The sequence below is a fragment of the Pan troglodytes genome, chromosome 1, assembly GCF_028858775.2.
Source record: "Pan troglodytes isolate AG18354 chromosome 1, NHGRI_mPanTro3-v2.0_pri, whole genome shotgun sequence".
In the NCBI taxonomy this organism is placed as follows: Eukaryota; Metazoa; Chordata; class Mammalia; order Primates; family Hominidae; genus Pan; species Pan troglodytes.
The window spans coordinates 189883473-189905168 of NC_072398.2; the positions used below are offsets into that span (position 1 = coordinate 189883473).

The 21696-nt window shown below is 38.2% G+C and overlaps 1 protein-coding gene across 50 annotated transcripts in view; it reads left to right on the top strand.

Annotated features, from left to right (window-relative positions):
* The window catches only part of SCMH1 (Scm polycomb group protein homolog 1), a 214383-nt gene that overhangs the window by 155945 nt on the left and 36742 nt on the right, over positions 1 to 21696 (top strand). For all 50 annotated transcript variants that reach the window (XM_063781942.1, XM_063781958.1, XM_063781937.1 and 47 more), the window contains 2 exons: positions 10131 to 10363; positions 14861 to 14987. In XM_063781942.1, the coding sequence (XP_063638012.1) occupies positions 10131 to 10363; positions 14861 to 14987 (360 nt within the window). The remainder of the gene's footprint in view (positions 1 to 10130; positions 10364 to 14860; positions 14988 to 21696) is intronic.

Consider the following 21696-nt stretch of genomic DNA (forward strand, 5'->3'; position numbering starts at 1 on the left):
TACAAATACAGATTGTTTTACTTTATCTTTTCCAATTCTTAGGCTTCTAATTTGTTTCTCTTATCTTAATACTTTGGTTAATACCTCCAGTGCAATGTTAAATATTAGTGGAGCTAGTAGGTATCAGTACTTTATTCCTGACCTTAGTGGGAATACCTCTTGTAAGTAACATCTTGTAAGTAACCTTTCTCCAGTAAGATGTTTCCTTTAGGATTTTGGCATATATGTATTATCATGTTAATCACATAGCAAACTATTTATATTTTCTTGAGTGCTTAATTTTGTCAAAAACCTTTCCAGTATTAATAGAGTCATCACATAATTTTTTTTCTTAGACCTATTAATAAGGTCTGTTGATTGATTTCCTAATATTGAATTATCTTTGCATTTATAGTATAGACCCAACTTGTTCGTGGTAGTTTCTTAACTCTTTTTCTTTTTTTGCTTTTTCTTTTTTTTATTTTATTTTATTTATTATTATTATACTTTAAGTTTTAGGGTACATGTGCACAATGTGCAGGTTAGTTACATATGTATACATGTGCCATGCTGGTGTGCTGCACTCACTAACTCGTCATCTAGCATTAGGTATATCTCCTAATGCTATCCCTCCCCCCTCCCCCACCCCACAACAGTCCCCAGAGTGTGATGTTCCCCTTCCTGTGTCCATGTGTTCCCATTCTTCAATTCCCACCTATGAGTGAGAATATGCAGTGTTTGGTTTTTTGTTCTTGCGATAGTTTACTGAGAATGATGATTTCCAATTTCATCCATGTCCCTACAAAGGATATGAACTCATCATTTTTTATGGCTGCATAGTATTCCATGGTGTATATGTGCCACATTTTCTTAATCCAGTCTATCATGGTTGGACATTTGGGTTGGTTCCAAGTCTTTGCTATTATGAATACTGCTGCAATAAACATACGTGTGCATGTGTCTTTATAGCAGCATGATTTATAGTCCTTTGGGTATATACCCAGTAATGGGATGGCTGGGTCAAATGGTATTTCTAGTTCTAGATCCCTGAGGAATCGCCACACTGACTTCCACAAGGGTTGAACTAGTTTACAGTCCCACCAACAGTGTAAAAGTGTTCCTATTTCTCCACATCCTCTCCAGCACCTGTTGTTTCCTGACTTTTTAATGATCGCCATTCTAACTGGTGTGAGATGGTATCTCATTGTGGTTTTGATTTGCATTTCTCTGATGGCCAGTGATGGTGAGCATTTTTTCAGGTATCTTTTGGCTGCATAAATGTCTTCTTTTGAGAAGGGTCTGTTCATGTCCTTCGCCCACTTTTTGATGGGGTTGTTTGTTTTTTTCTTGTAAATTTGTTTGAGTTCATTGTAGATTCTGAATATTAGCCCTTTGTCAGATGAGTAGGTTGCGAAAATTTTCTCCCATTTTGTAGGTTGCCTGTTCACTCTAATGGTAGTTTCTTTTGCTGTGCAGAAGCTCTTTAGTTTAATTAGATCCCATTTGTCAATTTTGGCTTTTGTTGCCATTGCTTTTGGTGTTTTAGCATGTTTGCCCATGCCTATGTCCTGAATGGTAATGCCTAGGATTTCTTCTAGGGTTTTTATGGTTTTAGGTCTAACGTTTAAGTCTTTAATCCATCTTGAATTAATTTTTGTATAAGGTGTAAGGAAGGGATCCAGTTTCAGCTTTCTACATATGGCCAGCCAGTTTTCCCAGCACCATTTATTAAATAGGGAATCCTTTCCCCATTGCTTGTTTTTCTCAGGTTTGTCAAAGATCAGATAGGTGTAGATATGCGGTGTTATTTCTGAGGGCTCTGTTCTGTTCCATTGATCTATATCTCTGTTTTGGTACCAGTACCATGCTGTTTTGGTTACTGTAGCCTTGTAGTATAGTTTGAAGTCAGGTAGCGTGATGCCTCCAGCTTTGTTCTTTTGGCTTAGGATTGACTTGGTGATGCAGGCTCTTTTTTGGTTCCATATGAACTTTAAAGTAGTTTTTTCCAATTCTGTGAAGAAAGTCATTGGTAGCTTGTTGGAGATGGCATTGAATCTATAAATTACCTTGGGCAGTATGGCCATTTTCATGATATTGATTCTTCCTACCCATGAGCATGGAATGTTCTTCCATTTGTTTGTGTCCTCTTTTATTTCATTGAGCAGTGGTTTGTAGTTCTCCTTGAAGAGGTCCTTCACTTCGCTTGTAAGTTGGATTCCTAGGTATTTTATTCTCTTTGAAGCAATTGTGATTGGGAGTTCACTCATGATTTGGCTCTCTTGTTTGTCTGATACTGGTTTATAAGAATGTTTGTGATTTTTGTACATTGATTTTGTAACCTGAGACTTTGCTGAAGTTGCTTATCAGCTTAAGGAGATTTTGGGCTGAGACAATGGGGTTTTCTAGATATACAATCATGTCCTCTGCAAACAGGGACAATTTGACTTCCTCTTTTCCTAATTAAATACCCTTTATTTCCTTCTCCTGCCTAATTGCCCTGGCCAGAACTTCCAACACTATGTTGAATAGGAGTGGTGAGAGAGGGCATCCCTGTCTTGTGCCAGTTTTCAAAGGGAATGCTTCCAGTGTTGGCCCATTCAGTATGATATTGGCTGTGGGTTTGTCATAGATAGCTCTTACTATTTTGAGATATGTCCCATCAATACCTAATTTATTGAGAGTTTTTAGCATGAAGGGTTGTTGAATTTTGTCAAAGGCCTTTTCTGCATCTATTGAGATAATCATGTGGTTTTTGTCAATGGTTCTGTTTATATGCTGGATTACATTTATTGATTTGTGTATATTGAACCAGCCTTGCATCCCAGGGATGAAGCCCACTTGATCATGGTGGATAAGCTTTTTGATGTGCTGCTGGATTCGGTTTGCCAGTATTTTATTGAGGATTTTCGCATCAATGTTCATCAAGGATATTGGTCTAAAATTTTCTTTTTTGGTTGTGTCTCTGCCCGGCTTTGGTATCAGGATGATGCTGTTTGGCATGTTTTTGGCATGTTTTTGCAGTGGCTGGTACCAGTTGTTCCTTTCCATGTTTAGTGCTTCCTTCAGGAGCTCTTTTAGGACAGGCCTGGTGGTGACAAAATCTCTTAGCATTTGCGTGTCTGTAAAGTATTTTATTTCTCCTTCACTTATGAAGCTTAGTTTGGCTGGATATGAAATTCTGGGTTGAAAATTCTTTTCTTTAAGAATGTTGAATATTGGCCCCCACTCTCTTCTGGCTTGTGGAGTTTCTGCCGAGAGATCTGCTGTTAGTCTGATGGGCTTCCCTTTGTGGGTAACCCGACCTTTCTCTCTGGCTGCCCTTAACATTTTTTCCTTCATTTCAACTTTGGTGAATCTGACAATTATGTGTGTTGGAGTTGCTTTTTTTCATTTTCTTAATGTCCTTTGATTAAGAGAAATATTTTGTTTTAATGAGGCCATATATATCTTCACTCTTTGATAATTAGTGCTTTTTGTGTCCTGTTTTAATAAATCTTTGGCCGCCCCCATAGTTTTGAAGGTATTCTCATTTGTCTTCTAGAAATTTGATGTTTTAGCCTTCACATTAATTTTTGTATCTGGTGTGAAATAGAACTCAAGTTTAATTTTTTTCCATATGGATACCTATTTGACTCACCACAATTTTATTGAAAAGACCATTTTTTCTCTCCACAGAATTGCAAGGGCACATTTATCATAAATCAGATGACTATATATGTGTAGTTAATTTTGGAACTCTCTATTTTGCTCTGTTGATTCATTCATCTACCCTTGCACCAATAATATATGTCTTTTTTTTTTTTAAGACAGAGTCTTATTCTGTCACCTAGACTAGAGTGCAGTGACACCATCATGGTTCAATGCAGCCATGACTTCCAGGGCTTAAGTAATCCTCCCACCTCAGCCTCCAGAGTCACTGGGACTACAGGTGTGCACCACCATGCCCAGCTAATTTTTAAAAAAAATTTTGTAGAGACTGGGTCATGCTATGTTGCAAGGCTGGTTTCAAACTCCTGGCCTCAAGCAATCCTCCTGCCTCAGTCTCCCAGAGTGCTGGGGTTACAGGCATGAAACACCATGCCCAACAAATAATATATGTGTCAATTACTGTAACTTTATAATGAGTCTTGCTATTTGATGATGCACGTTCTCCAGCTTTGCTGTTATTCATCAAGATTGACTTGGCTACTATAGGTCCTTTGCATTTCCTATTAAAATTTAGAATTAAATTGTCAATTTGCGTACATACACCACACATTTTTTAGAAACTGCTGAGATTTCTATTGGAATTGCATTGACTCTAGATCAGTTTGATGAGAGTTGACACCTAACAGTGGTGATGCTTTCAATCTATGAATGTAACATATCCCTTCATGGCCATGTGATATCTAGATCTTCTTTAATTTCCCCTATCAATATTTTGTAGTTTTCAGTGTAGATGTCTTGCCCATCTTTCACTGAATACTTGATGTTATTTGATTTTGTGGATTTTTAAATAATTTTCAAATTGTTGCTATTTAGAGAAATACATTAGATTTTTAAATATTAGATTTGTATCTAGTGACCTTTCCAAATTCATTTTTTTATTTTAATAGATTTTGTAGACTTGTAAGGAGGAATATTTATGTAAACAATCATGTCACGTACAAGTAATGCTTCTTCCCTTACAGTCTGTATTTATAGATTTTATTTCTTTTCCTTTCCTTATTGCATTGACCTCCAATACAATGTCGAATAGAAGTGGTGATAGTAGTTATTTTATTTTATCCCATAATTCAATAAGAAGTGTTCAATATTTCACCATTAGGAATGCTGTTGATTATAGGTTTTTTATAGATGCCTTTATCTAGACTAAGGAAATTCTCTTTTATTCCTAGTTTATTGATAATTTTTATCATGAATGGATGTTGAATTTCGTCAAATGCTTTTTCTTCATCTGTTGAGATGATATATAGGTTTTCTCTTTCATTTAGTGAATGTATGTGTTCAGCTGATTGTATTTTCCATTGTTAAACAACCTTTGTATTTCTGAAATAAATCCCACTTAGTTATGATATATTATCCTGCATGTTATGATATGATATATATAGGATTGTATATCTGATATACATATAGAGAGAGACCTAGATTTAATTTACAAATACTTTGTTAAAGATTTTGGATGTATGTTCATGAGGGATATTAGTCTATAGTTTTTTTTTCTTGTAACTATCTTTGTCATGTTTTGGTATGAGGTTTATGCTGGCCTTATAAAATGAAATGGGAAGTGTTCCCTCTTCTATTTTTCAAAAGAGGCTTTGCAAGATTTGTTATTATTTCTTCTTTAAATATTTGCTAGAATTCATCAGTAAAGCCAGTTTAGGCCTGGGATTTTCTTTGTGGAAAGATTTTTAATTGCAATTGCAATTTTTTATTATGTATGAGGCTCTTCATATTCTGTTTTTTTCTTGTGTCAGTGGTGTTTTTGCTTTGTTTTGTGTTTTAAGAGAGAGACCCATATATTATGTAAATAATGGAACAAACAAACAGATTTTTTAAAAATCATAATTAAAATGTTGAAATGTAAAAAAGATGAACAAAGTGTAAGAAAAAATAGTACCCACAGAAATATCTATATAAAAAATTAAATGGACATCTTATACCTAAAAAATACAGTATTAGGAATAACTCATTGCATGGGTTTAAGGGCAGACAAGAGCCAACAGAAAGGAGTAATAAACTTGATGAAAAAATAGAAAATATCCAAAATAAAGTACAGTGAGAAAATACAAAAAAAAATTAGAGCATTAGAGATAAGAGATAGAGCCTGTAATCCAGGCTGCAGTGCAGTGGTGTGATATAGCTCACTGCAACCTCGAACTGGGCTCAAGCGATCCTCTTGAGTAGCTAGGGCTACAGGCACACACCATGCTCAACTAATTTGTTTTTGTAGAGATGGGGTCTCACAATGTTGCCCAGGCTGGTCTTGAGTGACATTTTATCTCAATTTTCATATTTAATTGGCATAAAGTTATTCATACTATCCTGTTCTCTACCCAATGTCTGATGGATCTATGATGAAATTGTCTCTGCGTATTCTATATTTATTAGGTATATGTATCAGTTAGGTTGGTTGGTTAATTGGTTATTCATGTTATTAGTTTTCTTTTGGTTAGTGTTTATAGAGTACATTATTTTCATCTGTTTGCTTTCCTCTTCCTGTGTTTTTATATTTTGAGTGTCTTTGTATCTCAGGGCCCTCTTATAAACAAATATAATTGAGTTCTGGGGGTTTTTTTTGGTCTGGTTTGTTCATTTATTCCTACTGATTGTTTTACTTAATCCACCCTTCTTTAATATAATTATTTATTTGGGTTTAAGTCAACATTTTGCATTTTGCTTTTTGTTTTCTATTTGTCCAAGTTCTTCCTTATTTCTTTATTCCTCCTTTCTTGCCTTCTTTTGGATTAATCAAGTATGTTTTATTATTCTACTTCTCTCCCCTTAGCTTTTTAGTAATGCATTCTTATCCCTGATAATTCTTTAATTAATTGCCGTATGCAAATATGCATATTGGACTTATTAAAATCTACCTTAAATAAGTGCTCTAACCACTCCCAAATAATGCAAAATTCTTAACAAAGTTTGGCTCCATTTACTCTCCACTTTCATCCTCTGTGCTATTACTGTCACATAACTTATTAATACATATATTATAAATGGCACAAGCCATTTTTATTATTGTTTTAAATAATCAGTATCCTTTTGTATCAACTCACATGTTTACCCTTTCTCGTGTTCTTCATCCTTCCTGTAGTTTCATGTTTCCATTTGGAATGTCCTTCAGCCTGAAGAACTTCCTTTTCATTTTCCATAGTTAGGTCTGCTGGTGACAGATTCTCTCAGCTTTGATTATTTGAAAATCTCATTATTTTACCTTTATTTCTGAAGGATATTTTCACTGGGTGTATAATTCTATCTTTGGTAGTCTGTTTCTTTTAGCCCTTTAAGGATACTATTCTACTTCTTCTTGCTTACACAGTTTTATTAAAAAGCCTGCTATCACTCTTATTGTTGCTCCAGTAATGCTGTTTTTCTCTCTGACTGCTTTTTAAAATATATCTTTGTATTTCCTCCCTGTCTTTTATTTCATCTGTATTTCATCTTTTGTATTTTCAGCAGTTTGACAATTATGTGTTTTGGTATCGTTTTCTTTGTATTTTTCCTGCTATGGATTGCTGAATCCATAAGCATCCTGAATCTGTGGGTTGATGTCTTTCATTAGTTAGAGATTAAGTCTCCGCTGTTATCTTTTCATATATTGCTTTTTCTTCATTCTATCTGTCTTCTCCCTGTGGGATTGCAGCCACTCATATTTTGGACCTATTGACTGTGTCTACTTAATCTCTAATGCTCTAATATATTTTTTCATATTTTCTCACTGTACTTTATTTTGGATGTTTTCTATTTTTTCATCAAGTTTATTAATCCTTTCTATTGGCTCTTGTCTGCCCTTAAACCCATGCAATGAGTTATTCCTAATATTGTATTTTTTAGTTATAAGATGTCCATTTAGTTTTTTATATAGATATTTCTGTGGGTACTATCTACCTTTTCTTATATTTTGTTCATCTTTTTTACATTTTAACATTTTAATTATGATTTTTAAAAAATCTGTTTGTTCCATTATTTGGATAATATATGGGTCTCTTTCTATTGCCTGTATTTTCTCTTGATTACTGATCACACTGTTTTGACTCTGTTATGTCTAATAATTTTTGTAGTATGCCAAACGTTTTATATTAAAAGAACTATTGAGGCTCCAACTGGTATCTCCCATGAGAAAGAATTCTTCTTTTCCTCTGCTAGACTAAATAGGATAGGGCCTGATCACCTCAGTCTAATTCTGGATTGAGTTAGACCACATCTGGATTGTGCCTATGGTTTATGCTTGTTTTTTGGACACGGACCCTCTTGGGCTCTTGGTTGGGAACCTAATTTCTAGTCCTTAGCCCTGAAACACTGCAGGAGATTGTCCTACCCTTGAGAGGTCTGGGGCTTAGTTTTATTACCTCTCACCCCTTATAGTTTTAAAATATCTTTAAAAGGAGATCAGCCATGTATTTGGGGTATACTACCTACTTCTAGTGGAACCTTATCTCCTAAAACCACAAGATTATAGGAGATTTTATTCTGCCTTTTAAAAGCTCTCAGTCTAGCTTTGAAGTTCCAATGTGCTGGCCCAATGAGAAAAACTGGCCACATGCAGGGGCTCCTTAAGTTTCCAGTTTGTCGCAGCAGCTCTCATTTCTCTTTCCTCCAGTAGAGCCCCTCACCACATGCCAAGCCTGATCCTTAGTTTATGCCAAAATTAGCAGATGCCCTCAGGAAAGAAAACAGTATCAGCTACCTCAGAGGCCACCCCTTGGAATTCCAGTTCATCTAATCCTCATGACAGCTCTGTGGTGTCTTCCTCATGACAGCTCTGTGGTGTCTTTTTAAATAATTACTCTGACTTTTTCTAGTTGTTGCATCGTTAACATTGTACTACCACAACTATCACTTCCTACCTGGAGGCCTAGGAAGTATTATCTTCTACCTGCCCTATATAATAGTTTATTAACTGGTCTCCCTAATTCTACTCTCGTCCCTCTCACAAAGCAGTCAGAGTGGTCCTTCTAAGTATATCTTGTCCCTCCCCTGCTCAAAACCCTCTAGTGGCTTCCCTTTATATTTAGAATAAGTTCAGTTCATTTTCACAGGCTGCAGTCCTACACAATTTTACTGCTACTCACTCTCTAACCTAATTTCTCTCTACCCTCCCCTTTGCTCACTCAGTTACAGCTCTACTGACCTCCTTTCCAATTTCTCAAACACACTAACATGTTCCTGTCTCAGACTCTTTGCACTTGTTGTTATACCCTCTCACATCTTCATAAGGCATTGTGCCTTTACCTCTTTCGGGAGCTCTGCGTAAATGTCTTCTCCTCAAAGAGGACTTCCCTTAAAATTTTGTTTCCTTACCCTGCATTAATTTTAATCACAGCACTTAGCACTACCTGATATTATACCATATATTGTGTTATTTTTTTAATTTTCTTTCTCTCTCACTAGGAGGTAAGCTCCATGAGAGTGGAAGTATGGTTTGTTCACAGTTCTATCCCCAGAGCTTAGTACAGTGTATAACTTATAGTAAGTTCTCACTATTTGTAGGATGTCTTAGATATCCCTTACCTCAAAAAATTCTCAGTTTAAGGAAAAAATGAATACTTGGAGTAAAATTAAGAAGTACTGTAACATAGATGTCTACAGAATGCTTTGGGAGTAAAGAGAGGACACTGACCTAGTTGGGGCATGGTCAGAGAAGGCCTCAATAAGGAGGTGGCCCTGGATCCAGTGTTGAAAACTGAGTATTGATATGTGTCTGACAAAGAGTAATAGAGAGCTCAACATATAAGGGCTACTAGAACATGGGGTTGGATGATAGGAAATGACATCAGTCATAATGGGAGAGCAAGATGGGCAGAGTCAAAAAAGTCCTTAGAAATCAGGTTAAAGAATTTAGACCTTACCTTAAAGGTAATAAGGAATAAACGTTTTTAAGAGCAAAGATTTTTAAGGAGAGATGCTATCAGATTTATATTTCCACATGTTCCTCTACTCCTCACTGCAATAGTCAAACTAAAACTTGAAGTAGATTGATGTAGAAAATCCCTGGCATGGTTATCAGGGCTCAATTTTAAAACAAGTTCTTATCCCAACTCACTATGTAACCTGCGGAGGGCATTGTGTCTTGTTCTGAGCCTCAGACCTTCATTCTTAGCAGGACAGAATTACAGGTTTCTAAGAGCCCTTTCAACTCTGAGCCTATGATTCTATTAATATTTATATACTTCACCTTTGACTTAGGTCACAATACTTGTCTAAGGTGCCTTAGGAAGAAAAATTTAATATTTTTTCTGCATCTGCCAGAAATAATTTAAAACCTCCAATTCCAGCCAATCTAAATTCAGTCTTCTTCAGAGATTTCCTTAACATTTAGGTCAAATGCCAGGAAACCAGCTTCTTGGAACAAAACTACTTGAGCAGAAGTGGCAAGTCCTTTTTTTCTTCTGGCTGGGATGAGAATGTAGGGGGGAGGGAGGGTGATAGAATGAGTCTTTTTCTTGCAGTTGTGATTCCAAAGAATCCCTATCCTGCCTCCGATGTGAATACTGAGAAGCCCAGCATCCACAGCAGCACCAAAACTGTCTTGGAACATCAACCAGGGCAGAGGGGGCGTAAACCAGGAAAGAAGCGGGGCCGGACACCCAAGACCCTAATTTCCCATCCCATCTCTGCCCCATCCAAGACAGCTGAACCTTTGAAATTCCCAAAGAAGAGAGGTCCCAAACCTGGCAGCAAGGTAGGTAAAATGTGGGTTTCCCAGAAAGGGATAAGGGATTATAAAGGGGTCATTCGGCCAGGCGCCGTGGCTCACGCCTGTAATCCCAGCACTTAATGGGAGGCCGAGGCGGGCGGATCATGAGGTCAGGAGATCGAGACCATCCTGGCTAACACGATGAAACCCCATCTCTACTAAAAATACAAAAAATTAACCAGGCGTGGTGGCGGGCGCCTGCAGTCCCAGCTACTCGGGAGGCTGAGGCAGGAGAATGGTGTGAAACCCGGGAGGTGGAGCTTGCAGTGAGCGGAGATCGTGCCACTGCACTGCAGTCTGGGTGACAGAGCGAGACTGTCTCAAAAAAAAAGGCAGGGTTGGGGGCGGTCATTCATCCATACCCATCTCTCTTGGAAAGGGGTACATCTGGCCCTCTTCTCTATCTTGTATATCTTATAAGAGGAATTTCCTAGATCGTCATCCCTACTTGCTACTTACCTGAGAGTTGGTAATATTAAAGATAGAATTGTGGAGGATAGGAAACAAATTTTAACTTTGAAAGTCACTCATATTTGAGGAGATTCTGGTCTAGTGTACATGGAAGAAACTGCTCTTTGTTAACCTTTCCAAAGTAGATGTCCAGCGTGTGGACAGAAAGCACAAATTAACTCTGTAAATGTTTTTTTTTTTCTTTTAATCAGCTTTTTCAGGTTGAATGTAAATATATTTTTTGCTATCTCTACCTCTTCTTTAAAAAAAATTGAATACCTACTAAGTGTCAGACTGTATTAAACACCAATACATACATATCCCATGATTTTCACAAAACCCTAAGAGATAGTGTTAATGTTATTTTATAGTAAATTGAGACTTACAGATGTAAAATGATTTTTCTAAGATCACATGGCTAGTAAATGGCAAAAGCTACAGAGATTGGTCCTTAGATCTACTTCCAAGGTCACTGCTTCCCTAGCATATATTCACTCTTTCAGTCTTTCCCACATTTCCTGAGGGACACAACACTTCTAGTATTCTAGTATTGGAAAAGACAGCTGAGTCACCTTCACTGAGCACTGTTACTGAAAGTACTACCTCTTAGTCATGGCCTGTTTCTCATGGGTATCTTCCCTAAGGAAGGCATTGATATGAAAAAAAAAAAAAAAAAAAAGACTTCTGTCAGCAGCTTCTCTAGGGCCCCTTTTAGCATCACCTCCTCCCCTCATTTCTTAACTGTTGGGAGATTTCTCTGATGAATCTCCTGCCTGAACAAGAATACCTGAGTTCCAGTATGGAGATGATACCCAGTTCTCCCTGGGCATTCCATCCCAATCTCATTAATTCCTCCATCCCAATCTCATTAATTCCTCCCTAGGGTTAGTTTGTTTGTCTGTTGGTTTGTTTTGCTTGTTTATTAGCTTCCACTGACTTCAGTCCTTGTAGAATATAAGCTCCTCAAGGTCAAGAACCTAATCTTTTTCTTCTTTTTTTTTCTCCTGTGGTACCTTATATCTCAGTCTCTTGGGAAATATTCAGAATATGCAAGATGGGTAGGAGGGTAGGTGGGTGGGTGCATGGATGGAAGGATGGATGGATGGATGGATGGATGGATGGATGGATGGATGAATGATTTTAGTGATGATGTTACCAATCTCAGTTGTCTCTTATTTTTGGCTTCGAATTCTCAGTATCACCTCCTGATCTTCCTGTGTAACACATAATACTCCTCTTGATCTGTTACCACTAACCCAGGTCCTAATTCATTTTTGCCTTCATTACCCACCTCTCATTCTCATGTTGTAGAGGAGAGGCTGAAGGCCCTAAGGATGCCAAGGCCAGAGAAGCCATGCTTTTGATGATGTGAAGACATCTTGAGGACAGTCAGAAGAGGGAGAAAACTTATCTGGGGGACTCCAAAGATAGAACCAGAACCAATAAATGGAAACTCAAGCAGAGAAGCTTTGTCTCAACATAAAAGGAACAGTTAAATCTATCCCAAAATGGAAGTAATGAGCCCCTATAACTAGAGGTGTTTCATCAGGGACTGGATGACTATAGGAGGGATCTTTTAGGGAGAGGGAATTAGAAGTATTGGGTAGATGGTTGGGTTAAATGGCCTTTAAGATCATTCAAAACTCAAAAACTGATTCTGTGATTGCCTCTGCTCTGCTCCCTCAGGAAGTCTTGAACGTAGTAACCAAAGTCCTTTTTCTTTCCAGCCTTCTTGAAAGCAGTCATTCTCATCTTTTCCTGTGTTTTATGTCCTAGCATTTGATACTCTTAATTCTCCTTCATGTTCTTTTGCCTACCCCTACAAGTGTATATGCCTTCCACTTCACCTGTGAGCCTTATATCCCTTTTTGTTTGTTTTGCTTTGATTTTTGAGGCAGGGTCTCACTCTGTAACCCAGGCTGAGTGCAGTGGCACAATCATTGTTTACTGCAGCCTTGACCTCCTGGGCTCAAGTGATCCTTCCACCTCAACCTCCCAAGTAGCTGGGACTATAGGCGTGTGCCACTATGCCCAGCTAATTTTTAAAAAAAACTTTTGTAGACATGGGGACTTGCTATGTTGCCCAGGCTGGTCTCAAACTCCTGGGCCCAAGCAATTTTCCCACCTAGACCTCCCATAGTGCTGGGATTACAAGTGTGAGCCACCATGGCTGGCTTTATATCTCTTTTTGAAGCAGAGTAGTCTTGTGGATAGAGCATAAGCTTTAAAGTCAGACAAACTTAGGTTTAGATCTTATCTCCATATGTTACCACCTGTGTGACTTTGGGAAGGCTTCTCTGGATAAAGCCCTGAGCCCATTTTCTCACCTGTAAAATGGAAATGAGATAATGTATGAATACATATAATATTGTACATGTACTTATCTCAAATAGGTTTACATTATTCAGGCACCTAATTTACCAGGCTTCTTCCTTTAGGGACCCAGTGAAATCCTACCACCAACTCATTGAAGTTGAAGTGGTATTTCCCTTCTTCCCTGACTCATTCATTACGTATTTGGATTTTCACTTTTAGCAGTAAAAAAGCATGAGCAGATGTTCACTTTCAATGTGTGTTTTGAATGCTTCATGAGAGTTTGCATGATTGCTTTCACAGGCAAAGCCATCTTATATATGCCTGCTGTCATCAGGGCTATCTCTTTAGAGAACGTACTCCTAGAAGGCAGACAGGTTGATATGGCTCTCAGCAGTTATCCCTACATGAAGCATTTAGTAAAAGTGGATTTTTGGATCTCTGTGATGGTTATGTTCTCCTTGCATTCAGAAAGGCTTTTAGCCAGACGTGGTGGCTCCTGCCTATAATCCCAACACTTTGGGAGGCCAAGGTAGGAGGATCACTTGAGCAGAAGTTCGAGACCAGCCTTGGCAATATAATGAGACCTCATCTCTACAAAAAATTTAAAAGTAAGCCATGTGTGCTGGCACACACCTGTAGTCCCAGTTACTCAGGAGGCTGAGGTGGGAGGATCGCTTGAGCCTGGGAGGTGGAGGTCGCAGTGAACCAGAACCATGCCACTGCATGCCAGCCTGGATAACAGAGCAAGACTCTGTCTCAAAAAAAAAGGCTTTTAGGAAACTATGTCTTAGAAAAACACCTGAGATCTTTCTCCCCCAAAAACTGCCCTGAACAGTGTAGGGGAAATAATAGATTTCTCTCAAATCAGCTCTATTATTTCCTCTATTATTCTATACTGCATGCTTCATAAAAAAATTTTATTTACACTTATTTTATGCTAAGTACCATGCTAAGAATGGTACTTAGAACCAGACTTTCAAAGATTTCCAGGTGAATAGGGATACTTGTATGTAAACATATCATGACAATACATTGACAAATGCAACAGTTCAAAAAACAGAGGTAACATAAAAGAGACAATGATTAGAGAAAAACTAGAAAAGCTTCCTAGATAAACAAATTTGTAAAATAAATTTAAAAAGAGAGCATTTCAAGTGAAAGAGACATCTTATCATTGTAAAGGTGTGGACCAGGTAAAAGTGCAAGTTTTTAAAGAAGCAGTAGAGATTTAGTAGAGTAGGAGATTTAAGGGAATGGCAGGTAATGAGGTGAAGAGAGAGGCAGACAGAGTAAAGTTGTTTGTAGAGTTAGAAGGGTCATTTCTATTTTTTTCGTTTGTTTCCATTTTTAAAGAGAGAAATAAAGTACAAAGTAATGTCAAAGCAGACTTAAACTATGGCATATTTTGCTTTTGTCTGCCCAACTAATAAGGGATCTGAAACTTCATATGATAATATTGAATCTAGTATAAAAGATAATAAATTAAGCTTTGACCCTAAAAAAGACCAGAGGCTTGTATATAGATTCAGAAAATGTCTACTAAGCATCTACTACAGGTATATGTATAGCTTTAAGCCAGATGCTGTGTAGAAAACAAAGATAAAACACTATTCCATCCATAAATATATTTTTGCTTCATGAGTGAATTAAGTGCCAAGAATAGGGAATGAAAAGACCTGTCATGGGTAGCAATTTTTTTCCCATTCATCTTGACAGAGGAAACCTCGGACTTTGCTGAACCCACCACCTGCCTCACCAACAACCAGCACTCCTGAACCGGATACCAGCACTGTACCCCAGGATGCTGCCACCATCCCCAGCTCAGCCATGCAGGCCCCAACAGGTAAGAGCAGATGACAGGACTACCTGCGCACAAGCCCCAGACCTAGTGTCTGCACTTTCTTTTGTCTTACACCAGTAATTAGCACCTTTCCACTTGTAAACCTAGGTAAAATATTTTTAAAAAATTTTATCTTTGGCATTTGAAATAATGTCAGACAATCAAACTTAGGTAAATTTTCTGTGAACTCAGGGATGGGGAACTAATGCAGGGATAGCACCAAGAGCTCCCTGGCCTAGTTTAGAATAATAGCCTTCCTTCCCAGTTAGGGGTGTTCTTCTGAGTGATCCCTTCCACCTTCCAGAATCCTCCCAGCATTTCAGTAATGGTGCCACCCTTAAAATATGTATGAAATTTCTCTGATTTTTTTTTAAACAATCATTGATGGTGACAAACTTTGGTACAATGAAAGTAAGGTTGACTTATTGCAAAATCTGGTGGATGAAATGGGTGGGTAATCATCCTGGGTTATGCATATCTGTTCCCATTTCATAAACTGTCTATGACAGTAACTAAAAGAACTATGCGCAGATACACAGCCTTCCAAGGGGGTAACTATAAAGAAAAATACTCATTTTTTAATGTGTAAGTTAAGATAAATGTGTGAAACCCTATTCTGTTACTCAGCAGACACTCCATCTTCTTCTAGGAAGTCTTAAGCAATTGGCATGATCCCCATGGAAGTTAGGGTTGTCTTTCTCTTAGAAGGAGTTGATTACGTCTCTAATCAAATCCTAGAATGTAGGAGCCTGAAGGGAAGGCTCAGACAGTTTCCCATAACCGATAGAAGATGAGAGAACCTGCCATGGTCAGGCTGTAATAGTCTTCATTGACCATTGTGTCGCCATCTCTTGAGTGGGCCTTGATTCACTTTGAGTGACTTTGATATCACTTCCCTGTCTGAGCCTCAGTTTATAATCTATACAATGATAGGATTAGTCCAAATAACCTTTATAGTCCCTTCAAATGTTAACAATAAAAGCTATCACAGACTGAATGTGATGTACCACATTTATCTTTTACCTACTTTTCATTTTTTTAACTGTAGAGAACTTTTTAAAAGGTATTTTGATTTGTGTCAGTTATACACATTCATAGTTTAAAGGAATGAAGGGTGTACACAACTTATTACAAAAACAAAACAAACATACCTCGTATCCCCCTGTCAATTACTATTCCCCAGGGGCAATCACTTTCAATTTAACTGATGTTTTTATTTACCTCTGTATCTGAATAGCATGTCTATATTGCTGTCTTTTTTAGTTATTTTTCTAATGACTACCCACTCTAGAAGATGAGAATTTAACTCTTCTTAATCTCCTTGCCCCTTATCCACCCACACATATTTCCCTACCCCAATTCCATGATATTATAATTTTAATTAGATCAAAATTCAGTGTTTTGTTATTATAACTAGTTAAATGCTGTTCTCAATTGTGCCATGTAGTATACCGTGATTACTTTTCCTTTGTTGCTCAACATTTCATTTTCAGGGGAAATCTTGTTGATTTCCTTGTTATGTGTTTATTTTTCTGTGTACTTATTATTAATTCAACCTGAAACTCTCTTCCTACTGTGTACATCTCTCTTTATGTCCAAGTACATTATATATTCTATCCATGTCATACTCTAGAAGAAATCTCTCCTGGAGCCTTCTTAGTTTCTTGAGATTCTGTTCACCTCTCTTTTTTGGTGAGGGTCTCAGTTTGCTCTTTCCAAGGTCTTTGTTTTCTGTACATCATTCTTAGATTTACATATTTAGTTTTGTATGAAATCTCTTCATTCTCTTGGAAATTTCTCTTAATTCCCAGTACCCTAAAATTTCACTTTGGATATATTTTCACCTACCATACTGGACACTTTTATTTTATAAAATTTTTAAAAATTGGCTGAGCATGGTGGCTCATGCCTGTAATCCCAGCACTTTAGGAGGCCAAGACGGACGGATTACTTGAGGCCAGGAATTCAAGACCAGCCTGATCAACATGGCAAAGCCCCTTCTCTACCAAAAATACAAAAATTAGCCAGGCATGGTGGCACATGCCTGTAGTCCCAGCTACTCAGGAGGCTGTGGCATGAGAACTGCTTGAGCCGAGGAGGTGGAGTTTGCAGTGAGCCAAGATCGTACCAGTGCACTCCAGCCTAGGTGATAGTGTGAGACTCTCTCTCAAAAGAAAAAAAAATTCTTTAATCAATTATTTTCTTTCACTTCTTTTTCTCTATTCACTCCCGTCATACCTGTTTATTCAGTTTTTGAATCTCTTGACCTGGTTCTGTAATAGTCGTATCTCTGTTCTTACCCCTATTCTTTGCCTTTTGGTCAACTTTCATTAAGTTTTCCTCAATTATATCTTCCAAACTTTGTATTGAGTTTTTCATTTTTGCCATCTTGCTTTTTAAATTATAATTATTTAGTACTCCAGTGGCATTTTCCAAAGTCTGTTTGGTAGAAACACCAGACCTGCAAAATGCTCTCCATAAAAGGATTTTACACACATTTAGGAAATTTAGTTATATACATTTAGGAAATGCTTATACTCTACTTCCCCGTGGTTGGAGATTTGCATCTTGTTTATCAAGAGCTCTTTTTGTTGTTCTTTGAAATTTTTTAATAGACTTTTATTTTTTAGAGCAGTTTTAGATTCACAGCAAAATTGAGTGGTAGATACAGAGATTTCCTATATACTCGCTGCCCCTACACATACATTGTCTCCCATTCATCAACATCCTCCACCAGAGTGGTACATTTCTTACAATTGATGAATTTACATTGACTCGTTATTATCACCCATGTCCATAGTTTGCATTTGGGTTTACTCTTGGTGTTTTACGTTCTGTGGGTTTTGACAAATGTATAATGACATATATCCACCATCATGTATAATACAAAATAGTTTCACTGCCCTAGAAACCCTCTGGTCTCTGCCTATTCATCCTCCCTCCCCACTAATCCCTGGCAACCACTGATCTGTTTATTGTCTCCATAGATTTGTCTTTTCCAGAATGTCACATAGTTGAAATCATACAGTATGCCACCTTTTCAGATTGGCTTCTTTCACTTAGTATTATGCATTTAAATTTATTCCATGTATTTTCATGTCTTGATAGCTCTTTTTGTTGTTGTTGTTGTTGTTGTTGTTGTTGTTGTTGTTGTTGAGACGGAGTCTTGCTCTGTCGCCCAGGCTGAAGTGCAGTGGCGCGATCTCAGCTCACTGCAACCTTCACCTCCCAGGTTCACGCCATTCTCCTGCCTCAGCCTTCCGAGTACCTGGGACCACAGGTGCCCGCCACCACACTCGACTAATTTTTTGTATTTTTAGTAGAGATGGGGTTTCACCATGTCAGCCAGGATGGTCTCGATCTCCTCACCTCATGATCCACCCGCCTCAGCCTCCCAAAGTGCTGGGATTATAGGTGTGAGCCACCACGCCTGGCCGATAGCTCATTTTTTTTTAGCACTGAAAAATATTTCATTGTTCAGATGTTTCACAGTTTATTTATCCACTCACCTACTTATGGGAATGTTGGTTGCTTCAAAGTTTTTGCAATTGTGAATAAAGCTGCTGTAAATATCTGTGTGCAGGTTTTTATGTGGACATATGGTTTCAACTCCTTTGGATAAATACCAAGGAAGATAACTGCTAGATTAAATAGTAAGAGTATGTTTTGTTTTGCAAGAAACCAAAGGGGTTTCAAGATGGCTGACTAGGGCTGGGCACAGTGGCTCATGCCTGTAATCCCAGCACTTTGGGAGGCTGAGGCAGGTGTATCACTTGAGCTCAGGAGTTCAAGACCAGCCTGGGCAACATCATGAGACCCCCATCTCTACTAAAAATACAAAAAAAATAGCCAGCTGGGCATGCTGATGTGCACCTGTGGTCCCAGCTACTCGGGAGGCTGAGGTGGGAGGATCACTTGATTCCAGGGATGGGGCAGGGCAGAGGTTGCAGTGAGCCAAAATCACACCACTGCACTCCAGTCTGCATGACAGAGCTAGACCCTGTCTCCAAAACAACGACAACAAAAAAAGATGGCTGACTAGAAGCATTTCATATGCTCACCTCCTCCACTTAGAAAAACCAAAAGAGTATATAGACAATCATACTTCTGATAAATTATCTAAGATAGAACACTGGAATTCAACAGGAAAGTGACAGGAAACACAGAAAGCAAGGAAGGAGAAAGAAGAGAAGCAGCCTACCTAGCTGAGATTGGCTAGGAAACAGCAAGTGACTTCCCAAGGGTAAGCAAGAGACTTCTAGCAGCCCACATCCCCACGTATGGAATCATGCATTCCTGGCAACGAGAGCCCTTTACCTTCCCAACCCCTGAAACTGACATAGGGAGCTGCCAGAAGACCAGGAGAGGGAACTATTCCAGGGGAGGAGCTTGCACTGGGTCACACACCCTTTCTGAGCCATAAGCAGCTACAGTTGACGCACCATTTTCAATCCTAGCCATTGGCAGACTGCATTCTGTCTTGGGGCCTAGCAGCGCCAGAAATGAGGTGTTAGGGAAAATTGAGCTGTTACTGCTTGGACTAGGGCAAAAATTGGAAATGGGTTCCCATAGGTAGGACTCACAAGTGAGGCGTGGGCTGCACCTGCCAGTTCTTCGAAGCTAGTACCACCAGGACTGAAACTGGGATGTGAACAGGGTGCAAGGTGCTGCTGGGGCTTATCTAAAATGTCATTGCCAAACCCAAGGTCATCTAGATTTTCTCCTATGTGATCGTCTAGGAGTTTTATAGTTTGCATTTTACATTTAGGTCTATTATCCTTTTGGGGTTACTTTTTTTCAAGAGTGTAGGTTCTATGTCTAGGTTCACTTTTTTACATGTGAATGTTCAGTTGTTTGAGAACCATTTGTTGAAAAGACTCTCTATTTTTTATTGTATTGCCTTTACTCCTTTGTCAAAGATAAGCTGATTATATTTATGTGGGTTTATTTCTGGGCTCTCTATTCTGTTCCATTGATCTGTCTATACTTTAGGCAATACCACACTGTCTTAATTATGGTAGCTTTACAATAAGTCTTGAAGTCAGGTAGTATCAGCCCTCCTGGCTTCGTTCTGGGTCTTTTGCCTCTTCATATAAAGTTTAGATTCAGTTTGGTTTGCTATTGTTGTGGAAACAGAAGTGCACTCTGTTGCCCAGGCTGAAGTGCAGTGGCACAGTTACAGCTCACTGCAGCCTCGATCTTCCTGGGCTTAAGCTATCCTCCCACCTCAGCCTCCAGAGTAGCTGGGACTACAGGCACATGCCACTATACCTAGCTAATTTTGTAGAGATGGGGTCTCACTATGTTGCCCAGGTCTCAAACTCCTGGGCTCATGCAGTCTTCCCACCTTAATCTCCCAAAGTGCTGGGATTACAGGTGTGAGCCACCACCCCCAGCTGATTCAATTTGTTGCTGTCTACAAAATAAATTCTGGGATTTTGATTAGGATTGCAGTGAATCTCTACATTGACTTGGAAAGAACTGACATCCTGACAATATTAAGTCTTCTTATCCATGAACACAAAATATCTGTTTACTTAGTTCTTTTTACGTTTCTTTCAAAAAACTTTTCTAGTTTTCCTCATATAAATGTTATATATATTTTGTTTAACTTATACCCAGGTATTTCATTTTCTGGTGCTAACATAAATGGTTTTGTGAGGGTTTGGTTTGTTTTATTTTTTGAAATAGGGTCTTGCTGTGTTGCCCAGGCTGGAGTGCAGTGGTGTGATCACAGCTCTCCGCAGCCTCAAACTCCTGGGCAGAAGCGATCTTCCTGCCTCAACTGGGTAGCTAGAACTACAGACATGCCACCATGCCTGGCTAATTTTTTTATTTTTTATTTTTTATAGAGATGGTTTCTCGCCATGTTGCCCAGGCTGGTCTTGAATTCCTGGCCTCAAACAATCCTCCTGCTTCAGCCTCACAAAGCATTGGGATTACAGGGAGCCATTGTGCCTGGCCTGTATGGTGTTTTTTAATTTTAAATTTCACTTGTTCATTGCTGCTATATAGGAAAGTGATTGACTTTTTGTATATTAGCTTTGTATCCTGCATTCTTGTAATCACTTATTAATTCCAGGATGTTTTTGGTTGTTAATTATTTCATATTCTCTGCATAGACAATCATGTCACCTGAGGACAAAGTTTTATTTCATCCTTCCCAAACTGCATTCTTTTTATCTTACTTTTTGTCTTACTGCATTAGCTAGGACTTCCAGTATGATGTTGAAGAGGAGTGGTAAGAGAGGACATCCTTGTCTTGTTCCTGATTTTGGTTGGAAAGCCTCTAGTTTCTCACCATTAAGTATGATGTTAGCTCTAGGTTTTTTGTAGATGTTATTTATTAAGTTGAGAAAATTTCCCTCTATTTCTAGTTTCCAATAGTTTTTATTATGAATGAGTGTTGGATATTGTCACATCCTTTTTCTGCATCTATCGATATGATTATCTGATTTTTCTTACTTAGCCTGTTGATATGATAGATTATATTAATTGATTTTTGAATGTTGAGTCAGCCTTGCATACTTTGGATAAATCTCACTTGGTCATAGTGTATAATTCTTTTTTATATTGTTCAATTTGATTTGATAATACTTTGTGGAGGACAATGCTGGCTTGATAAAATAAGTTAGAAAATATTCCTTCTGCTTCTATTAATAACTTCTAAAATAGATTTTGAAGAATTGGTATAATTTCTTCCTTAAATGTT